The 21,385-nt window shown below is 35.2% G+C and overlaps 1 protein-coding gene across 2 annotated transcripts in view; it reads left to right on the forward strand.

Moving 5' to 3' along the window:
* Nucleotides 1-21,385, forward strand: part of Nox4 (NADPH oxidase 4) — a gene marked incomplete in the record, with an annotated part of 157,696 nt that overhangs the window by 110,751 nt on the left and 25,560 nt on the right. For both annotated transcript variants that reach the window (XM_005379729.2, XM_005379726.2), the window contains 1 exon segment: nucleotides 18,419-18,500. In XM_005379729.2, the coding sequence (XP_005379786.1) occupies nucleotides 18,419-18,500 (82 nt within the window).

The following is a 21,385-nucleotide window of genomic DNA, read 5'->3' on the forward strand; positions in this document are numbered from 1 at the left end:
GTATTATAAAAGCTAGTTCTAGAGTTAGTCTGTGTAGAAATAATTGAAGACAATTGATTAATAGAATGGAGCCTAACAGAATGGAGTTAATAGAATGGAGCTTAACACAGTTTATTTGCTCTTAAAATAAAGCATTCAATAAATGTGACTTGGTTTTAAATTCTGAATTTTATAGCCTCAGAAATCCACTAAAATTTTGTGGCAGAGAAATGAGAAGCATACAGTATATCTATTATGACTTAAATGACCATTTCTCAGGAGAAAGGACAATTTATTTTCTCATTGTTTTTTCAGTTTCTGCACATAAAATTTGTGTAATCATTTTTTTGTAGATAATAGCTCATATACAATGCCACACTATTGGGTTAATAATGTTCCTTAGTTATTACGAGCTGATCAGGTCTGCAATCTCCTGAATGAGTGTATGGTGAAGGTTAAATAAAAAGGCAAATGGAATGATTTCAGGGCTCAGGAGGATCAAAGCCCTCTCACAGAATTCAAAATTCACTCAGGGCTAAGACTAAGACCTTCCCTGGGTGGCCTGTATTTAGTTGGTTATTGGAAGAAGGGAGGGGAATACTCAAGAAGAGAGGAATTACTCAAGGACTTCTTCAAGTAAGGTATTAAGTTAATCCTCAATAAGGATTAAATTATTCCACCCAGGAGTGAGATGCCTGAGGCTATAGTTTTTATCTAGTTGAGATGTAATCCAGGTGTCCTTGGCTGTGATCTTGTCTTATCTTTTGAGGCTTTCCAGCTTCATCTGCCACTACAGGTTTTAGTAGGGATTAGTGACTCACAGAGGTTCTCTTACTGTGAGTCTGTCGCCCACTTCCAGACAAGCAGCCTAGGCTTTGGACAGATTTACAAGTAAACATAAAAAGCCAATTGGTTAATTTAAGTCCTGCTTAGGGCTGCTTCATAGTGGGCTCCATCACCACAGCAATATAAAAACTTTACTAAATGGTAGAATTTATTATTTATTGTGTTTTATTCTTGTCTATGCATTTTCTAACCCTAAACAATAAGAAAAACACAAGATTTTTGTTTTGTAGCCAATAAAAATGTTACTCTTTAGTTCTGAAAATGAGTAATTTCTGGAGCAAGAAGTAGTTATTAAAGTGATTTGTTTACATGCATTGTTATATTCTTATTTTCAACTTTCTGTTTTTAAGAGAAATTATACTCCATATTTTCTAATATTTTCTACTTGATTTTACTATATACTGTGAGGGAAAATCAGAAAAATGAAGAATTTTCTTGGTAGCATAATTTCTTAATCAATGTCAAGAACATGGCAGCAATGTACTGAATAGCCAGAAAAGTACTTGGAACTTGGCTAAGTCAGCCTAGAATTAATGCTTTACATAATTGTGAAGTAGGCAGAAAAGCAAAGAGTTTGTGCTGTTATTATCATGAGAAACATTTTTAAGTGTGCATTTTCTGGATGCACTTGGTTGGAAGCACTTTATAAAGGAAGCTCAGTAAATTGAGCACTTGTTCTCTAAACAAATTGTAATTTTCAAGCAGAATTATAACTTGATTGATTATAATGATGCAGATGAGGATTTTATGGTCATCACAATGAACAGAAGATATTAAGTTCATTAAAACCAAGAATGGTACTTACAGTCTGTGTACTTAAAGCAATCAAGTTTGATCCAGCACTTCAGGAGCTTAGGAGTCTGCACTCCATCCTAACAAGTAAACAGAGAAACCAGTGGAAAAGCCAACAATTCTTATAGAAAAATGAGGTTAAAAGGTAAGTTGATACATGAAAATTGAAAAAATAGATGGATACAGAGAGTAATAACTTACTGTAATGGAAACCCAGGAGCAGAAAGCCCCACAGGGAACTAGCCCCTGGATACGAAAACCTGAGCTGTAATTGATTAATAGTCAGAAGTTCCGGGTAGACAAGGCTGAGAGATAAAAGCCTTTTTGCTTCTGTGAACTTTATCTTCAGGAGCTCTACAAGGTTTTCCCAGTGAATATCAGAGGAAAAAATTCTGTTGGACATCAGGCAAGGGGAAGAAAAAGGAACTACTTTAAAATACGCCAGAGCATACTGCTTTTCTTAACAAGGCCTGTCCTCAGGAGAAACTGTTTCACCAGATACTCATCTCATGGGGTTCTACTGGATTGTGATTTACCTAAGAAGGGAATTTACAAGCCTCCTGCAGGCATCCTGTCCAGCTGAAGGAGGAGGTGTTAAGCAGCACTGGTGACATTCACAGTGAGCACCAAATCATCAAAGACAGACCAATCACTGGATTTAAGAACTCTGTCCTTTCTCCACACTTGATTACAGCATTATTAAATCATGTCTGACTTTCAGCAAGAGTATTGTGTTATGGGCAAAATAACTCCAAACCTGTAAAGGCTGTGTTTCTCAGGAAATAAGACCTAACTATAAAATAGCCTTGTAAACTAGAAATCAAAAGCGTCAGCCCTGATCGGCCTATCCTTGCTTTACTTGCTTTACAGAGTAGCCTCGAAGCAAAAGAATAGTGATGACAGGTAAGGTAAGGATAGGCTGATTGGGGCTGGCGTTTTTGATTATGTTATGGTTAGCCCATAATTTTGGAGAAACAAGGTGTTAGATGTGCCAAGTTCACAGTCTCAAAACACTGAGGAATGAAGTTGAGAACCAAAAGAGGAAGTTAGGAGAGTTTTATTGAAAATGAGAATAGCTTCTGGATTTCTGGGAGAGGTCATGAGTTGGTGTCTACTGAAGCTCTTTGTCAAGAGTATTTTATACAGTAAAATCACAACGTAGGTACAATATGGGTCAAACTACAATCAGCCTATAGGTTTACAAGTATAGTCGCTTAGCTATATTGATCCAATAGGGGAACATGGAAAAAACAAAGGCATTCTTAAAAAGTGATGAGTCCAGATATTCTGGGCACCCAACTACGTGTCTGATGTCTAGCTGGCCTCACTGGGCCAGGTGATGCTAATTACAGTGAAATTTCAAGCTGCTCTTTATCTGTAGGGAGACCTTTGGGCCCGGCTGTTGTGTGTCCACCTGGAGGCCTGGCTTTCTTCAGCTGTGCCTCCAGCCACAGTCTTTGTGTATCTCGTGTTCTGTGCTGACGTCCTCAATGCCCTGTCCCTCTCTGCCTGCATATTAATTTCTATCTGACTTAGCTGTCTATAATACTAGAGTTTATTTTTTAAAAAGTTTGAAGCATCAAAACCAAGATTCAAAATGAGTCAAATATGGTAGAAATGCTAGAGTTACCATACGAGGAATTGTAAAAATCTATAGTAATGTAAGAACTGTAATAATGAAAAAGTAGATGGCATGCAAGAACAGACAGATGATGTAGATAGAAGCTTGAGAAAGAATCAAAAGGAAATGTTCAAGTCATGATGCTGCTTATTAATCAATGCTATGTTAACGCAGCTAAGACAGAGTTCATACAGAGAGCTATTTGGAAATGATGCTGCAGAGATGCATAACAGCTCTTATTTCTCTTAAACTTAGAATATTAAGCCAAAGAAGTAGGACTTTATTTTATATTCTGCAGTGGATGGAGAACCTCCCTCTAACCCTAGATGCCGTGATGCCTCTCTATGAAGTGTAAACTCATAAGAGTTGAGTGAAATTTAGCATAGTCTGAAGACTTTTTCGAGGAATGAGCACCAGAGTTGACTCTTAAATCTTGGGCAGGATTAGGGTAAGTGAAAGACCAAGCCGGGCATGGCAGTGCACGCTTGTAATCCCAGCACTGGCGAGACTGAAACAGGAGGATTGTTGTGAGTTCAACACCAGCCTGGGCTACAAAGTGAGCTCAAGGCCAGCCTGAACTGCATAGTGAGACCCTGTCTCAAAAAAGACAAAAAAAAAAAAAAAAAAAAAAAAAAAAAAAAAAAGAAAAAGTAAAAACCAAAGACCAAGGTCCTGATGGAGGGAAAACATGTGCAACAGGAAATCAGAGGAGTCAGGCAAAACCCAGTTGTGTCCGATGGAACTGTCCCCAGAAAAGCTGTAGGAAGCTCTCCAGAGGGGAGATGAGAAATCTGCGGGGCAGGAGCAGGTGTAGCTTCCCTGACTTCCTTCAGAGATGTTCAGGATGATCAATGCGAGGCACAGAGATTAAAGTACATACTCAGACAAAATAGCTCAGGCCCTCACGAGAGAGGCATATTATGGTCTGGGGCTGGGAGCATTGATGCGTTTGGGGAGGGGGGATCTGTGGAATTTGTGAATCTACAAAAAACTTGGGTACGGTTTACTGGAAAAAACCTTTGTCACCAGGTAGAAAAATAATGACTCATTTTACAGATAAAAGGATTGCCCATTTTATAAGAGAAAGGCACAGGTCCATTTTATTATAATTTTTAAAGATGGGTGATCTAAGATGTCTTGCCTAAAACATTCTTCGAGCAATTTAATATGCTTCTCTATCTTCAGGTCTGGTTTCTAACCATTGCTTTGTCAACTAAGCTGTCTGCAAGGGACTTTGAGTATGATGGGTGTGGAAGAAGGAAAAAAAAAGAAAACGGAAGAAACAAGCCTAAGATGGTATTGTTATAGGCAGCTGAGTTAGATAGAAACATTATAGGCAGTCAGACAGGGCCAGGCCCTCCAAGGAGTCAACATGAAAGACAAGATAAGAAACCTGCAGGCCAGACCTCAAGACAAAAGAACTAAACAAATGCACCCGCATACCTCCCTAGGTGGGAACATCAGGGATTGATATTCTAAATAGGTAACAATCACCTTCAAAAAGCCAGAAAGAGTCACTAGCCCAACCCCTTACAGGAAAATCCCCTGTTTTGTGTTGCTACATGACTTACTTCCCCATTTGATCCCAGTTTACTCAGTTTTACCTGAACAATTATACTTGTAATCTTATTGGTGGACCATAGTTTTGTCCCACCTCACGCCCACTTTGTAATTTCCCATTTTCCCCCTATCTTGGAGCCGCCTCACCTAGGGGTTTTGTTCTATAAAGTCCCTGGGAGGGGCAAGGTCCTTGGCAACCCACTCAGGCCCCCTTCTGTCCCTGTCTTGGACAGAAGCTTTCTTTCCCTCAATAAATATATTCTGCTCTTAACCTCCACTGTTCCTAAAATTCACTCTTCAATTTTAGAGAACACGAACTCATCCCAGATATCATTCAGGTTGGGAGTTTTATTTTCTTGTATCAGTATCAGTCTAGGCCGTAAGATATGGAGTGTAGACATGGATAACATCTAAAATTGTAGTCTCCTTAGAAGTAGAATTTTAAAATTATCACGTTTCTGGTCCCTTTCTAGCTATTTTTATTTCTTGTCTGCTGTCTCAACACAACTGCTAAAGGAAGTGGGTTCCTCTACTTGACTGTCGCTCCTCCTCCTTTCACATATCCCATAGGCTCGGTCGTTGGCCTTGGGATGTTCTGTTTAAGAACAGAGAAAACTCATGATACGGTTGGGTTTGACAGGTTTCAAAGGAACATAGATTGCATGGCATTGCTTTTGTTTTGCCCAGAGCTTTGGGTTAAAACTTCATATAAGCATGAAAGAAAGCCTGTATTTTCTTTGAGTCTTGGGTAAAATGGCTTATTCCCTCTTCCATATGTATTTCAGAGGCATTCATTGTGCATAAGCAGGAACTGCATTAGTATCAAGCTGAGCTTGATTGCTTTGAGGGGTTTCTTTTGTTGAATGCCAACCATGTTTAAAGAATGCATTTGCTGTGACAAATGAAAATATGGTCTTTTCCTTAAGAGACGGATTGTGTAGTGCAAAGCTTAGGAGCAATAATGTGTTCATCCAGAAATGCTTCCATTATTTTCTTTCACTTTCTTTGAACCTCTGTATTTGCATTGTCAATTTCCGTTATAGCTTTGCTTCTATGGCAGTAAAAGGGAATTTATATTTTATAAGAAAGCCAATTGTAGACATTGATTCATTGATTTAGTTAGAGGCCAAGATGTCTGTATTTCTTTCAAAAATGGCTTTTTAGTTTTTAAATACTGTGTTTAAGAAGTGGGAAGCAGAATAGTGAGTGTCAGAGGAGCAGACTTTTATAACTCTGCTTCTCTTCAAAATACAAGGATCCGTTAAATAATTTTCCTTTGTGTAATACCACATTGTCTACCTTTCCACTTTCCTCTGTTTAAAAGGACCAAGTGTTGAGGCATGCAGATTGTGTGTGACTCTGCTGGGATTTTGTCTTATGCAATTCTTGGGCAAGAAAAAAGTAAAGGGAGAGGGGCGAGGAAAGGAGTAGAGTCCTTTCTCTCTAGAGGGTGAGGCAGCACGACACAATAGGATGAGCACCGGACTGTGAGTTTTGCCTCTGTGCTTTCATTCCAATTAATTTCTTCACCCTTTACTCACCTCATGACTTGGGGGCTGTCCGAGCTGTCTGGGTTTTGGTTTCCTCACCTGCAGCATGCTGGATCGAGGGCATTGTTTCCTCACTTCTAAGCTCATTATTGCTGTAAAACTGTAAATCATTTCAGAGATGTAATCTAGGTTATGGATAGTTTAATGCCACATAAAATGGGAAGGGTAACACACCTATTGTAGTATAGCTGAGAAAACCTCAGAGGAATATTGTGGCGGATGCATGCCAAGTACAGGAGTTTTGTTATTTACCTGTCTCCTGTGAGTGCCCTTGCCTATTTATAGCTCTAATTGTGCATGTATCGTTCACTGTGTTATCTTCCAAAAGTCACATATAGGGGTGTGTTTTTTTCTCTTTATATAAGACTGAATAAGATTTTATATCTTGTATTACCTTTAGATTTGTTCTAATAGTTGTGGAAAACAAAATTTTATAAAGTCAAAGTATGGAGCTTATTTTTTTCTAGAATTGTAGACTTTCTATTTGAATTCTGTTACATATGATTTGATTGTATCTTTAATGAGAAAATATTCTTGCTCTCCAACTGGATTTCTTGCTTTATATAAAGTAGTATTAACTTCAGTACATTTGACGTTGCTTTAAAAGCAATATTTTAAGTAGCAACTATAGTTATTCAGTACTTACTGTGACAATAAAGGACATTTATTTTACTTAAATTTTTCAGGAGAGAAAAATGTATGCTTTTCAGTTTTCTTGTTAGTATGGATATACTTTAATTCTCACTGTTTGAAGTATTTGTTTTTCAAAGATTAATGTGTATTATTTCCTTTCCTAAGGAAAATAAAACATCAAATGTTGGCAGAGCATTAATTTTTAAATCCCAAGGAGTAATGCTTTTCTTTTCCTCTTCATGCTTTATTTTTATTTTTTGTTTTTCTTCTGGTACCAGGAATCAAACTCACACACTTGCACTTGCCAGGCAGGCACTGTGCCACTGAGCTAAATCCCCAGCCCCTTTTCTTTTCCTCTTTAAGTAATTTTGTAATTTCGTTTCAAATCCTTCTTCAAATAATTGTAATAGCATTGCATTTCTTTTGGATTTTAGCATTTGTTTTTGATAAGCAGAGAAATCTTGATAAAAATTTGTTTTATTCATAATGCATGATAAATAATAGCTACTCAAGAAAAGTTTGTTGAGTAATCAAATGAATAAAATATGACTTAGTGGGCAAATTTCTCATTGCTAAAAATGTTGCTCATACTTCCAATTCTAAATTCTCTTCCTTTAGAGATCATTGATCTCTACTAATGTGGGTGATAAAGCAAAAACATTAGAAAAAATATTTACCTCACCAGCATCATTTTTTGATTTGCTACCTTTTCATTTTATTTTACTTTGAAATAAAACTTCCATGTTTCTTTTGTTTTTGTACTACTAGCAAGTCCAGCAAAGTTGGATCTTGTACTCTTTTGGAATCTCAGAGTGTACATTTAGCACTTATTTATTTATAATAATGTATGTTTTGATAATACATGAGTCTGCTTTTCAAACCTTTAGGTCTAGGAGTACCTAATTTGATGGTTGACTGTTAGTAAAGTGTCAGTAAATGTTTTTGAAAGATAATTTTTTTTAATTTTAAAGAGAGGACTAAATGAGAAACAAAGAAATAGAACAGTAGCAGCACACCAGTATTACAAACATAAACAAATCAAAGCAAGAACATTCAAAGTGATACAGAGTCTCAAGACAAAATAATGCAAATCAACAGTGGTTACATTACATGTCGCTATCCTCAACTGCGATGTTCAGATTACCAGCTGTAAGAATGAAAGATTACTCAAACCATTATAGGGAATAAGAAAATAATTCTTTAATAAAACAGTAGAGATGATAGAGAGTTTCACTAGACAAGATGGTAGGAGTTGAAAAATCCCCTGAAAAATAATTTTTTGAAATGTACACTTCAGGTTTTTATAGCTAAAGAGTACTTCCTTTGTGTTTTTGGAAACTAATTTTTACTATTTCATTCAAGCATTATGTGTGTGCTTGAGGCATGAATGTGTGTGTGTGTGTGTGTGTGTGTGTGTGTGCACTGATGTGATGTCTTCCTTAGAAGGCACAGGAGTAGACAGCAACCCAAAAGCTATAATGTGGGGCTTGTAGATGACATTTATGCTTAAAGACATGTTTACATGTTGTGGGCAGATTCTGTACTACATCTACTCTTAAAATTCATGATATTTTAATCACACGAAAAATTCCAATTTCAGCAAAGGTACAATAAATAAAATTTAGAGCAATAATTCAAATATAAAAAATTAGTATTTTTCCCTTGAATTTAAATCCTTGTTATATTCATTCTTGACTGATATATAATGGTGCAGACTTTAGATTTCCTAGATATTTGCAGATGAGATTATCAATAATTTACAGAAACTAGAATATTAGAAAAAAATAGTTAAATGTATGACTACTAATCAACCCCTAAGTAAATTCCTTTAAAGACCCTTTTCACAAAGGCTTTGAGGAATACACTGATGATATGCATTCGAAACTCCTTGTAAGATCCTTGTAGTTTGAATGATAGCCAGAGACCCTGTGATGGAAATAGGCTCCTTGGAATCACAGGGTCCAGGAGTTGACAGAGAAATGATTGGTATAGTCACCATACTGGGCAGCATAACTGGGAGAATGGTTGACATGTATATAATTTTGATTTTGAGAACTGGTGTCCTTAAAATGCAGATAAATGAACAATCTAGTAAAATCTTACTCGATTTGTATGAAGGAAATAAACTAGAATTGGTCAACAGAGATGAGGCCTGAATCTTTAATAGAGTTGAATCATCTCAATAGAGTACTGGGAAAACTAGCTATAGATAGGTAGAAGTTTGAATCTAGATAAACATGTCACACAGTGTACTAAAGGTAATATCAGAATGTATCAAATACCTGAATATCAAAACAGAAACACTTAATCTGATGAAAGATAAAATAGGTAAAATCTTGAAGACATAGGCAAAAGAAAAGACTTTCTGAATAAAGCCTCACTTGCACAAGAAATAAAACTAAGAATCAACAAATTGAATGATACCAAATTAAAAAGCTTCTGCACAAACAAAGGAAGCAACCAACAGAGTGAAGAGATAATTTACAGAAAAGGAAAAAAAAAATTACTCACTATTCCTCAAAAGACTAATACCTAGAATATATAAAGAACTTAAAAAATTAGACCCTCCCCAAATGAAAGGGCCAATAAAAAATGGACAACTGAAATGAAAACACTTCTCAGAAGAAGTACAAATTGCCAATTGAAGCACAGAAAATGTTCAGCATTTCTGGACATAAGAGAAATGCAAACTAAAACAACACTGAAATTCTATCTTACTCTAGAAAGAATGATTATCATCAAGAAATCAAACAATAGCAATACTGGCAAGGCTCTGGGAAATAAAGGAACCCTGTACAAAATTGGGGGAAATGTAAACTAGTACAACTACTGTGAAAATCAGTATGGAAATTCCTCAAAAACAAAACAAAAAATAATATTCTACTTGACCTAGCTATTCCCCTTCTAGATATTTTCTAAAATAATTAAAGGCATATTATAATGGTACATGCCTACTCATGTTTATAGCAGCACAACTCATAACAACTCATAATAGCTACATCTTGGTAGTGGGATATATGTCCATCAACAGATGAATGGATAAAGATAATATGGTGTTTATGCACAATGCTACTATGTCATAAGGAAGGATAAATTTAAGTCATTTGTAGGAAAGTGGATGCATCTTGAGACCAAAATTTCAGTAAAATGAATCAAACATGAAAATTTAAATATCATATGGCTACTCTTATGTTAGAAACCCTAGTATAACACTGCAATTTATTTTTTTATTTTTTTGTAATTTAAAAAGCAAAATAAAGGATGCATAATAGGATGTAGGGAGCTAGGTCTTTTGCAAATAGAAAGAGAACTAAGAGATGGAAGGAGGGCAGAGGGAGAGGAGGGGCAGAGGAGGAAGAAAGATTCTGAATGTGTTATGTACATGAACCATCTCACTGTGGTGAATGTAATCATGATGTACTGCACACTTTTATTAAAAAGAGAATTGTTAGAGTACAAACTTTAGCTCCTACCTTACCAATCATACCATGGTACCTTTAGTTTATTCTGCCTAATTCACCTTCTAGAGTATCTTTGTGTGCTATGTTTGGGTTTTTGTTATACTCAGAGGGATGAGAAAGATAAATTTGAGTGTTTTATAGGTGAATGGATGCAATTAGAGACCATAATCATAAGTGAAACAAATCAGACTCGCATGTGAACAACATATTGTCTCGCTAGTGTAAACAACTGAAAGAGTGTATGAGATCCAAAGGGTATAGCACACATTGTGAAAGGGAAAGAAACTGTTCAAAAAGGAAAGAGTAACTGGGATGGGGGAAAGGAGAAAAGAAGGAAGAAATATACATATATATGAGATATAATTGTACTAATTTCTATTAGTTCATTGAAAGGAACAGTTAGTGTTCATATTATTTGATCAATCATACATGCCTATGTGTGGTAATCTGGGAGATGGTGTGAGCCCTACACTCCCCTGGGGCAGAAAGCCTGCCTACAATATAGGGGAGGAAAAGAGCCTCCCCTCCTTTGCTGTTGCTGCTTTTGCTATCTTCTGCCACCTTGAACTCTTGCCCCTCTACCATGCCACCCTGCCGCGAAGCCAGCTGATTATGGACTGAAACAGCCACAATCCATGAGCTAAATAAACCTCTACTTCCTTAATTTTGAGTGTCAGGTATTTTGTCCCAGCAATGAGAGAAAAGTAGCTAAGTCAGTATATCCTTTGTAATTTCAGAACATGAGCTAGAATAGCAACTTTTGGTGGGGAAAGGCCAGTGGCTGCTGCTTTCTATTTCAGAAGAATGAGACTTAGCATCCATAGCAGAGGAACTTGGGGGCAAGTTAAGGATATTTGTTGACACGTAGGATGCATTTTCTTCTCATTTGCATGTACTCTCAAACATGTTAATGGGGTTTTTGCAGCAGTGCTATAAAAGTCTAGTTGTGCTTTATTTTGAATAGTCATTAACTGGACACTGTGCACAGGGATGAGGCTACTTAGTTCCTAGCATATTCTAGTTGCTTTTTAACGTCTGTGACAGGTGCTGCCCGTTTCTCCTCTAAGTATCTCTATAATAAACTATACCCTTTAACATAGTTTTCATAAAATAATGAGTCACTTTTGAAGTAGATGTTAATTCTTCATCAAGAATTTGAGTGTTTTCACATATTCAGTGAAATCATGTTGGTGAATCTAATCATGTGAAATCTAACATTTTATTCAGATTACCTGTTTATTATCTACTTTTTGGAGAGAGGGAAAAATAAATTGAATGTGTAGGATTTTTATTAAGCATTCTCTTTTAGCTTACTGCTATCGAAATGGTTTTTATCGTCTTATAGTGAATGCAGAATACTGTTTAGGCTACTCTGTGTACTTTAGATTAAACAGTTTAACCTCTATTTCTTATATATTTTACACTTCAACTTATAGCAATTTTGTACATTTTCACTGAGTGCATAACCTGAAGACCTGATGGCTGTGTGCTTCTCATGAGCTACCCCACTGGACATGTGTAATACATGAGCTAGTATAAATTATGTGGTCTTTGGGGATACTTGCTTATTTTACCTACTATCAGACCATATCAGATGGTGTTATTTGTTCCCAGGTAGCTGTGTCTGAGAGGACTTTGTTTTAATAATGAGCACCTGCACATGCAGTAGAGATTCTATTTATGAAACATCTGGATAAAGCTGGAAGAAGGAAAATGCTTTATTGCAGGCCTTCACTTAATTATATGCAGATGTGTCTCACCCATATAGCCAAGAATGTGCCAGAAGCCCTCAGTACAAAGTGGAGTCTATCAATCCCACCTTTTGCAGGTTGTATTTTGGGAAGCTGATATATAGTTGTTATAGCATAGTTAAGCATCTTTTTTATTATCTATTGCTTCTTAGTACTGCACACTGAGTAAGATTGGTTGCTTTATCATCTATACCTACTCATAATTGTTCCTGTGTTATAAAATAACACTCAGCTTCTTTTGCACAGTAAATGTAAAATAATAAAAATATTGTTATGTACTTATTTTAGGATTTAGTTGTGTAGCATGCCTAGAGATATAACTTCTAATGCTTCATGTTACATTGTAGTAGCTTTTTTAAAACTAAAGTCAAATCTTGTAGGTGCACTTAATGTCCCCTCAGGATTTTGTTTTGGTGCTTTCTGAAAAGAAATTAAAATGGCAAATTGAGTATAATAACAACATTAAGAGAAAGAAAATGTTTATCTATTAATAAAAACATGAATACTTTTTATTCAGATGTTTGTAAGGCACTACGGTCACCCTTTACTAGTATTTTATTTGATTTTCTTTTTGCCCATGTTAGTCTAATAATCAAAGTAACTGAAATGTTCATATTCATTCAGTGGAGAGGCAGAGAGGAACGAGGGATCATGTGTATGAAAGGCTGGAGGTGGAAAAACATGTCAGACAGGGTCCTCTCTACACTATAGCTCTCCTTGTTTTGTTAACTGAGGAAACCAATTAGAGCAGTGTGAGTTCACCTGAAGATGCAAAGGATTTTTAGGTTATAAAAGAATGGTATTAATTAGTGTCATTTTCCCTTAAGTTATTTTGTTTTTCTTTCTTCTTGCAATAATAGATTTTCAATTTTTGACACCACAGCAATATATTTACATACTTTTGTTATGTAAATTATTAATGAGTTTGGTGTGTTCTGCACATCAGGGATATTTAGAGATGGATTTTTAAAAAAATTATTTTAAAAATAAAACAAGGAAAACATATTAACAGACATCCATTTACAAAATAGCATAAGAACAATACAAACAATACGGAATTACAAAGTTGTAGAAAATTAACAATGGTTGTTGTATTGCATATTGATATCTTCAAAGTGATTTCTTAGGAAAATAAATACAGACATGCAAAATTGATCAAACAAGTAATCATTAACTGTTCCTTTCAGTAAAGCAATAGAAAACAGTAGTACAACTATGTTAGCTATCCTGTATATACATACATGCATAACTTCCCCTTCTTCCCCTTCTCTTTTCCCACACCCTAGTTGCCCTTTACTTTTGAGCATTTTCCTTCCATTTCACAATGTCTACCATACTTCCTAGTTTTTATTCACTCTTTCAGGTTCTTACACTAGTGAAACAATATGTTGCTTACACATGGAGGTCTGGTTTATTTCACTTATGAATACGGTCTCTAGTTGTGACCATTTTCCTGTAAAAGCCTAGAGTTTATCTTTTTTTAGAGCTGAGTAATACTCTGCTATACCACAATTTTTTTATCCATTTCTCAGTGGATGGACATTTGGGTTGCTTCCACAATTTACCATTAGAAGTTGTACTGCTATAAACCTGGGTGCACATATATTGCTGTGATATGATGTTTTCAGATCTTTTGGGAAGATACCCAGAAGGGGAATAGCTGGGTTGAATGGGACCTCTAGACCTAGTTTGCTGAGAATCTCCAAACTGATTTTCACAGTAGTTTCACCAGTCTGCATTCCCACCAGCAGTGGAGAAGAGTTCTTATTTCTCCACAACCTCGCCAGCATTTGTTATTGGTTGATTTCTTAATGCTAGCCATTCTTACTGGGATGAGATGGAATCTCAGTGTTGTTTTAATTTGCATTTCTCACATGACTGACTATTTTTCTTACAGGGGAAAATTATGAAAGTGGGTGATAGTAAATGTACCAGAAAATCTCAGCTAGAGTTGAAAAGAGCATTTTGTTTTTCTCATCTCTGCATTTAAAGAATCAAATATTTGTCTCACAATTTGGGTCCAAAGAACCCAAATTAATGTAGCTGTGTGTGATGCATCATCCAGGTATGGTAGCTTCAGAATCCCTTTGTTGAAAGAAGGACAGACAACATCTGCAAAAGCTGTAGGTGTGAATTAAGATATATCCCTAACTGGTAAAAAGCCAAGTTCAGTTATTATCACATTAGTCAACTCACCACAATATCACTTTGCAGAAAATCCCCTGGAGTTTTTTAGTGGATTTAATGAAAATGTCCTAAGAACCCCTAGGAAAGGGTAAGTTCTAGTGCCGTTGTTTGAAGAAATAATTTTGGCCTGCTTGAGAGAGCAAGTCATACGGGTTGACATTTGGCTGAAGAAAAGTAGCAATCAGCAACTTTTGTTACTTAACAAAAAAAAAATTCTGATTATTTTGGTGTTTTTCCCAGGCTCAGATAAGAATGGGATGCTAATTAAATAACTGACAAGTAGAAAGTTGAGAGGCTAAAGAAAAACTAGCATATAAAATACAAACATTTTTATTTATTTGGATTTTCCTAAGGATATTTTTATCATTTGTCTTTATTCTCATAAATAAAAAATTAAAAATCTGCTTTACCACCATGGACTGAAACTAATTGTTTACATTTAAGAATTTATGAAAACAGAAATATAATTTTGTAAAAGGACATAATATCAAGCTATATGTTGTATATTTTCTATTTGTGTATATGTGCAATTTTGATGGTCATGATAGTTATTCAAGAAATCTTATTTTCATTTAGTATCTCCAGTTATTATATTCATGTTAAAGAATGTTGCAAATATGTGAATGTTATTTATGTATTTTCTTATGGTTTGGGTAACTTTATAAGTGATCTCTTTTATGTTGTTTTTACAATGTCTGTCTGTGTGTGTGTTTATAATAATATTGATATAGTATTATGCATTTTTCCCCTACATTTACAATCAAATATCTTTGGAGATTGTGTAGAAAAAGATAAGCCTATTGTTTCTGAAATGATGCATTATAGAATGGTTATGTGCATTAAGAATTCTAACTTTTGTTTGCTTTTAAATAAGCTTGAGAATTGTTCAACAAATTCTAAGTTTTTAATTTGCAAGAATGTCATATCCAATATAGCTGTTTGATGGAACAGCTCTTTGATTTGTAAAGCTCTTATTTTACTATTTCATTTGGAAGGATTTTTGCAGACCAAGTTTAAGAAGGAGCTAAACACTTTTTTTAAAAAGGAAAAAGGTTGTGTAGATAATACACCAGTTTGTATTTTTCATGTCCTTTCCCTTTCTTCCCTCCTCCCTTCATCCATCTTTGATCCCCTCCTTAGTACTGCAAATATGAACTAAGAAAAAATAAATAAATAAAAAATGGAAAAGGCTAAACTTTGCAAGTCACCCAATGAGTAGGTGCCAGTAAATTGAGAAAGAGGATGAAAAGCAAGGGTCATATATCAGAATTAAAATAAATATCAATTTTATAGATTAAACAGTGTATGTCAGTCAGTAACACAACTTAATTTCTAAAAATATGAACTTCATATAAAAATAGAGAAAACTACATAGTGCTGTTTTGGGCCTCTGGATTGAATATAACCTTTTTTGGTTCTGGATCTTACTACTTCTCCAAGTGTACTGTAAGAACTGGTATAGTGGTAAAAATGAAAATCAGAGTAGAAGCCAATTAAATATATCTGATTCTATGTATTTTAATTAATATGAATAGAAAATATGCACTCTACATCTTGGTAATACTTTGTGACCACTATAGTCACAAGTGACTTAGCATCTAACTATTCAAAAATTAGAAAATAGCTATTGTCATCATGTGTAGATTTTTAGGATTCTGTAGAAATTGCTCACCTTTAATTTATGATGAATTGATTTACTTCTGCTTGGGAGTTTTGGCTTTATACTCTATCTCAGCTTAATTGTGTGTTTCTCTCAAGGGTAGAGTACAGGTTCTTTCTACCTGTTCATACCAGTTGGTTTCTCCTAAGGGTCATGAGCATTTACCTTTACAGTTTTCTCAGCACTAATAATGAAACTTGGAAATATTCTTTCAAAAGGAACCTACTTAGCATTTTAACAAATATCAGATAATGTTCTAAATTCTGGTGGTAAAATACAAATCTAATAGAAGAAGAATTTGCAGTGAAAGACAAATGTATGTGACAGTAAAAACATAATGTGGTGAATTAAGAGTGCACTTAGGGCTGCTTATCCCAAATCTGTCAGGAAGAGGGAAAGGGTACGGAAGGATCAAGGAAGCCTTCCCACAAGGATGACTACAAAGGTAATGAGTATCTAGTCCTGGACAGTATTAGGGTGGACAGGTTTCTGTGTGCAATAGAGATTGCTATGCAGTGTAGACATTTCTAGTGCAACGCTGAGGATTCTTCCTCCCTTTATGCCCCTCTGTCCTTCCTTTGTTTTCCCTTTCCTTCTTCCCTACTTTTTACCTTCCCTCTCTTCCTGCCGCTTCCTTATGCATCTCATATATCCTGAATTTTACTTATGCACCTCTTGGCTTTTGGTCTGTTATGATTATTTGATTCCGGTAGCCTCCTCATTCATTCATTCGTTTATGACACTATAATTAATACACATGAAATGTTAACAGTTGATACCCACCCCTTTGATTCTCTAGTTCATCGTCCTACTCCTTCAAAAAGGTTACATCCATCTTGAATTGTATGTATTATTTCTGTTTTCATTGGTTTGTTTTATCTCATAGATAGTATACTTAAATTACACATTGCTTTACTGTTTTTTACCTCAATAAAAATATTTTGAGATTTTTGCACTGAGCATTACACGAATAATTCACTATGCTTTTATTTGTAACTGACACCATTTAATTTCATCTGCACTAGTATTCCATTGTATGAACATAGCACAATTTACCCTTTCTCGAGTCAGTAGGCACTTGAGTCCTTCCCATTTGCCTTGTCATGAACAGCGCTGTGAACGTCCTCTTATTTGCTGCCCAAGAAGCATGTGAAATTTGCATATATATATGTATATATATATCATAATGTTTACAAAGGTTAAATGTAAAAGGTAATGCTAAATTGTTTTTCAAAACTGTTGTACCAATTTGCACTCCTGCCAGCAAAGGTATAAGAACATGTTTTACCCACATCATCTCTAACACTCGATCTTACTGGGCTAATTTCTGAGAGGTGAATGCTACGTTATATGAAAGCTATCTAATGTTATGTATGGTTTTAATTTGCATTGCCAAGATTAGTAATGAGATCATACTTCTCCTATTATGTTTGCTGGTCATATATCTTTTGTCTAACCCAATTACAGAATTTTACTAGTCTATACTAATGAATACTTGCTCTTTTTCATATTTGCAGGTACTTAAATATTTTAATCCTAAAAATAGATATAGACTCTAGGAGACATAGACATGTGTTTTAGTAGTGTATACAATAAGGGGTGAGTTTTTAAAATAAATTACATATAGCCAAAATGGCTTAACAAAATAAAATGATAGGAACTATTTCTATTTTTTTATTTTAAAGATAAAAGAATAAAAACATATTAACAAACACATTACATTTACAAAATAACACAAAAATAATACAAGCAATACAGAATTTCAGACAAGGTGATAGAAAATTAACAATGGTTGTTGTATTACATACTGATATCTTCAAATTCGTAACTCAGATAAACAAATATAGACATGAAAGATTGATCAGACAATTAAATATTAACTGTTCCTTTCAATAAAGCAACAGAAATCAGTAGTACAACTATGTTAGCTATCATGTGTTTACATATATACGTATTTTTCCCCCTTCTTTTTGGTCTCATTTCCTTCATCCCAGTTCTTTCCATTTGAGCAATTTCCTTTCGTTTCTAATCACAAAGCAATCCAAATGCCCTTCAATTGAGGAATGGCTAAAAAAGTTGTGGTACTTTTATATAATAGAATATTATTCAGCTGTAAAGAAAGATAGACTCAAGGCTTTTATAGGTAAATGACACAACTAAAGACCGTACTCATAAGTGAAATAAATCAGACCCTCATGTATAAATACCATATTGTCTCACTAGTGTCATAACCTGAAAGAGTGAATAAAATCTAGGAGGTACAATAGATATTGTGAAGTAAAAGGAAACTGCTCAAAAGGAAGGAACTATTTCCATTTAGAAAATATTTTCGTGACTTTTGTCTTTTCACAGCTTGTTACTTATTTTTCTTTTGACAGAACGATTCCGAGATATGCTGTTGCCTCCATCTAGTCAAGACTCTGAGATTCTGCCCTTCATTCAATCTAGAAATTATCCCAAGTAAGCTACAGGGCTTCTGTGGGAATTCAGAAGAGGGGTGCTTGGCACTGGGGAAGTTTGTCTTAGTTCATGTTATGCTGTACCTTGTTTGCATTAATTGGAGCTCCTATGCATGGCACATCTTCATTCCTCTGATCTCCCCTTCCGCTCCTCCTCACCCCTTGCTTTTGTTTCTTTGGACCAATTCCCTGTTGCAAGAGATCCATCCCCTTGCCCCTTTCTATTGTTTATCATTTTCTTTATTTGTAATTTGCTTTATTCAAATAAGAGATGCCATACAGTATTTAAGCTTATGTGTCTGATTTATTTCATTCAATATTATATTTTCCAGGTGCATCCACCTTCCTACAGATGTCTCAAATTTTTCATTTGGTATAGCTGAGTAGTATTCCTTTATATATAGATAGCAGATTTCTTTATCCAATCATCTGTTGATGGGTATATAGGCTGATTTCAGGATTTAGCTATTACATGCACAGGTATGCATGTATCACTGTAGTATGATGATCTAAACTCTTTGGGGAAGATACCTAGAAGAGGGACAGCTGGGTCATATGGAGTTTCTAATTTTAGTTCTTTGAAAAATCTCCATGCTGATTTGCAAAATGGTTATACTAGTTTACATTCCCGTCAACACTGAAGGAGGGTTCCCTTCTCACCACCGCCACACCAGTGTTTATCATTGTTTGATTTCCTAATGATTGGCATTCATCAGGAGTAAGGTGCAATCTTAGTGTTGTTTTAATTTGCATTTCTCTAATGACCATTTTTTCGTGTATCTGTTGACCATTTATATTTCTTCCTCTGTGGAGTGTTTATTCATTTCTCTTGCTCATTTCTTCACTGGATCTTTAATTTTAGGAGGCTTAATTTTTTTCTTTTTTAGTTCTTTGTATATTCTAGATATCAGTCCTCTATCCGAGGAGTAGCTAGCAAAATGTTTTCCCATTCTGGTTGTTGTTTCTTTACTCTGCTGATTGATTTTTTTTGTACAGACTGTTTAGTCTGACATAAATCCATTTAGTAACTCTTGCTGTTATCGCTTGTGTAACTGCACAGTTAAAAGGGAAATATAGTAACTAGTTTCATAGCTCATTCATACCCATCTTGTTGTTATTAACTCTGCAAGATTTAGGTTTATAATATACTTGGACTAGAGGACAGTTATATTCTTATCCTTATAAAAGTAATTTAGATGTATAAGATGGTTGAGTACATTCTTGCATAATTTATTCATATGTAACGTGCAACAATTTGGCAGTTAAGCAGAAAAATATGATCCAGTAACACTGGAAAATTTAATCAAAATATGTACAAAAATATTGTGAAAATACAGTCATAGAATTTTTTTACTTTGTAAACATCAGTATCAGGTTCTCTGAGCTGCCTCATATGAGAACTGTTCAGAGAGAAGAATGTTATTCATGACAAAATTGAGAAATGTTGTTTGGCTTGGTCTGCTGCCAAAAAACAACCTTGATTGTTTGGGCAATAAGAACAGTATCTCAGCCGAAGCTCACTTCAGTTGTCTGCTAAGAAGTGGTTTCAAGTGGAGATGTTGGGTCATATCCCTAAACTGCAAAGTCTCAGATGACCTTTCCAGATCTTCTCTGTTCTGCAGCTTATTTTCTTTCTTATTCCCTAACAAAGATACCCTCTGCAGTAATTTGGTTCTGAGCTAAGTTTTCTTCACTCATCATAACACAGAACATCATAACATCATAACACAGAAGTAATAGTAATGTGTATTGAATGTTCTTCATGCCAAAAACTGCTATGTGCTTTATATGCATTATTTCTTCAAATCTTTACTATACTGCTTTGAGTTAGGAAGTTTTATTTCCTCACATATATACATTAGAGGACTGAAATTTAAACAAGTTAATTCCCTTGCTCAACATCACATGGCACAGTTGGATCTCAAACCTGGATCCATTTGTTCCCCAATTGTACTTAACTTTCTCACACTTTCTCTCATTTACTCATTCAACCAGTCTTAAATGCACTCATTCGCAAAATTCCAAGCAGCACCAGCAGTTGCAATTACTGAGCATACAAGAATGACTAGGGCATAATAAAATAGCTTTGATAGACCTAGTGTCCAGTCAAGGAAAAGCAAAGTCAGAGTTTAGTGGATAAAATTATAGCAATTTGTTAAAACCTACATGTAGAGAAATAAACTAAATTCTACAGGAGGATAGAAAATAAAATGCTCATCTAAATTATTTATATTTAAATTTTCCTTGAGTTTTAACCATTTGAAGCAGATGTTAAGGCAAACTGACAGCATAACAACATGTGGAGTGATGAAAGCTCACAGGTCACTAAGGGATCATCACTAAGTGATTAAAAGTTGTGTGTTTGTGCAGGCACACATGTGCAAACACACACTCAAGGGACTGAAGTGCAAGGGAAGTGAAGTAGAAAGAGAATGGCAGTTCTGAAGGGCATGGAATGCCATTTAACAGAACTTGGAGGAGAACGGTAAAGAAGAAATATTAGACTTACATTTTTATAGCTTTATGATAGAGCCAGGGAGGGAAATGAGATACCACATGATGCCAGCATATTCTCTATAAAAGATCAAGGCATTGATGTAATTCATTTTTCTTCTAATCCATTTAGTGTGTTTTCAGATAAACATGCATGTTTGTGTGGTGCATTGCGTTTATTGCTTTGTGCATGCTGAACCATCCCTGCATCTCTGCAATGAATCCTACTTAGGCATGGAGCATGGTCTTTTTGATGATTTGCTGCATTCTGTTTGCCAGTATCTTATGGAGAATTTTTGTATATATGTTCATTAAAGAGACTGGCCTGTGGCTCAAGCCCACAATAAAAATTCTTTGGGCATATATGATGTCATTTTTATTTTTGAGTCAAAA

The sequence above is a fragment of the Chinchilla lanigera genome, unplaced genomic scaffold, assembly GCF_000276665.1.
Source record: "Chinchilla lanigera isolate Chin_1 unplaced genomic scaffold, ChiLan1.0 scaffold00013, whole genome shotgun sequence".
Lineage (NCBI taxonomy): Eukaryota > Metazoa > Chordata > Mammalia > Rodentia > Chinchillidae > Chinchilla > Chinchilla lanigera.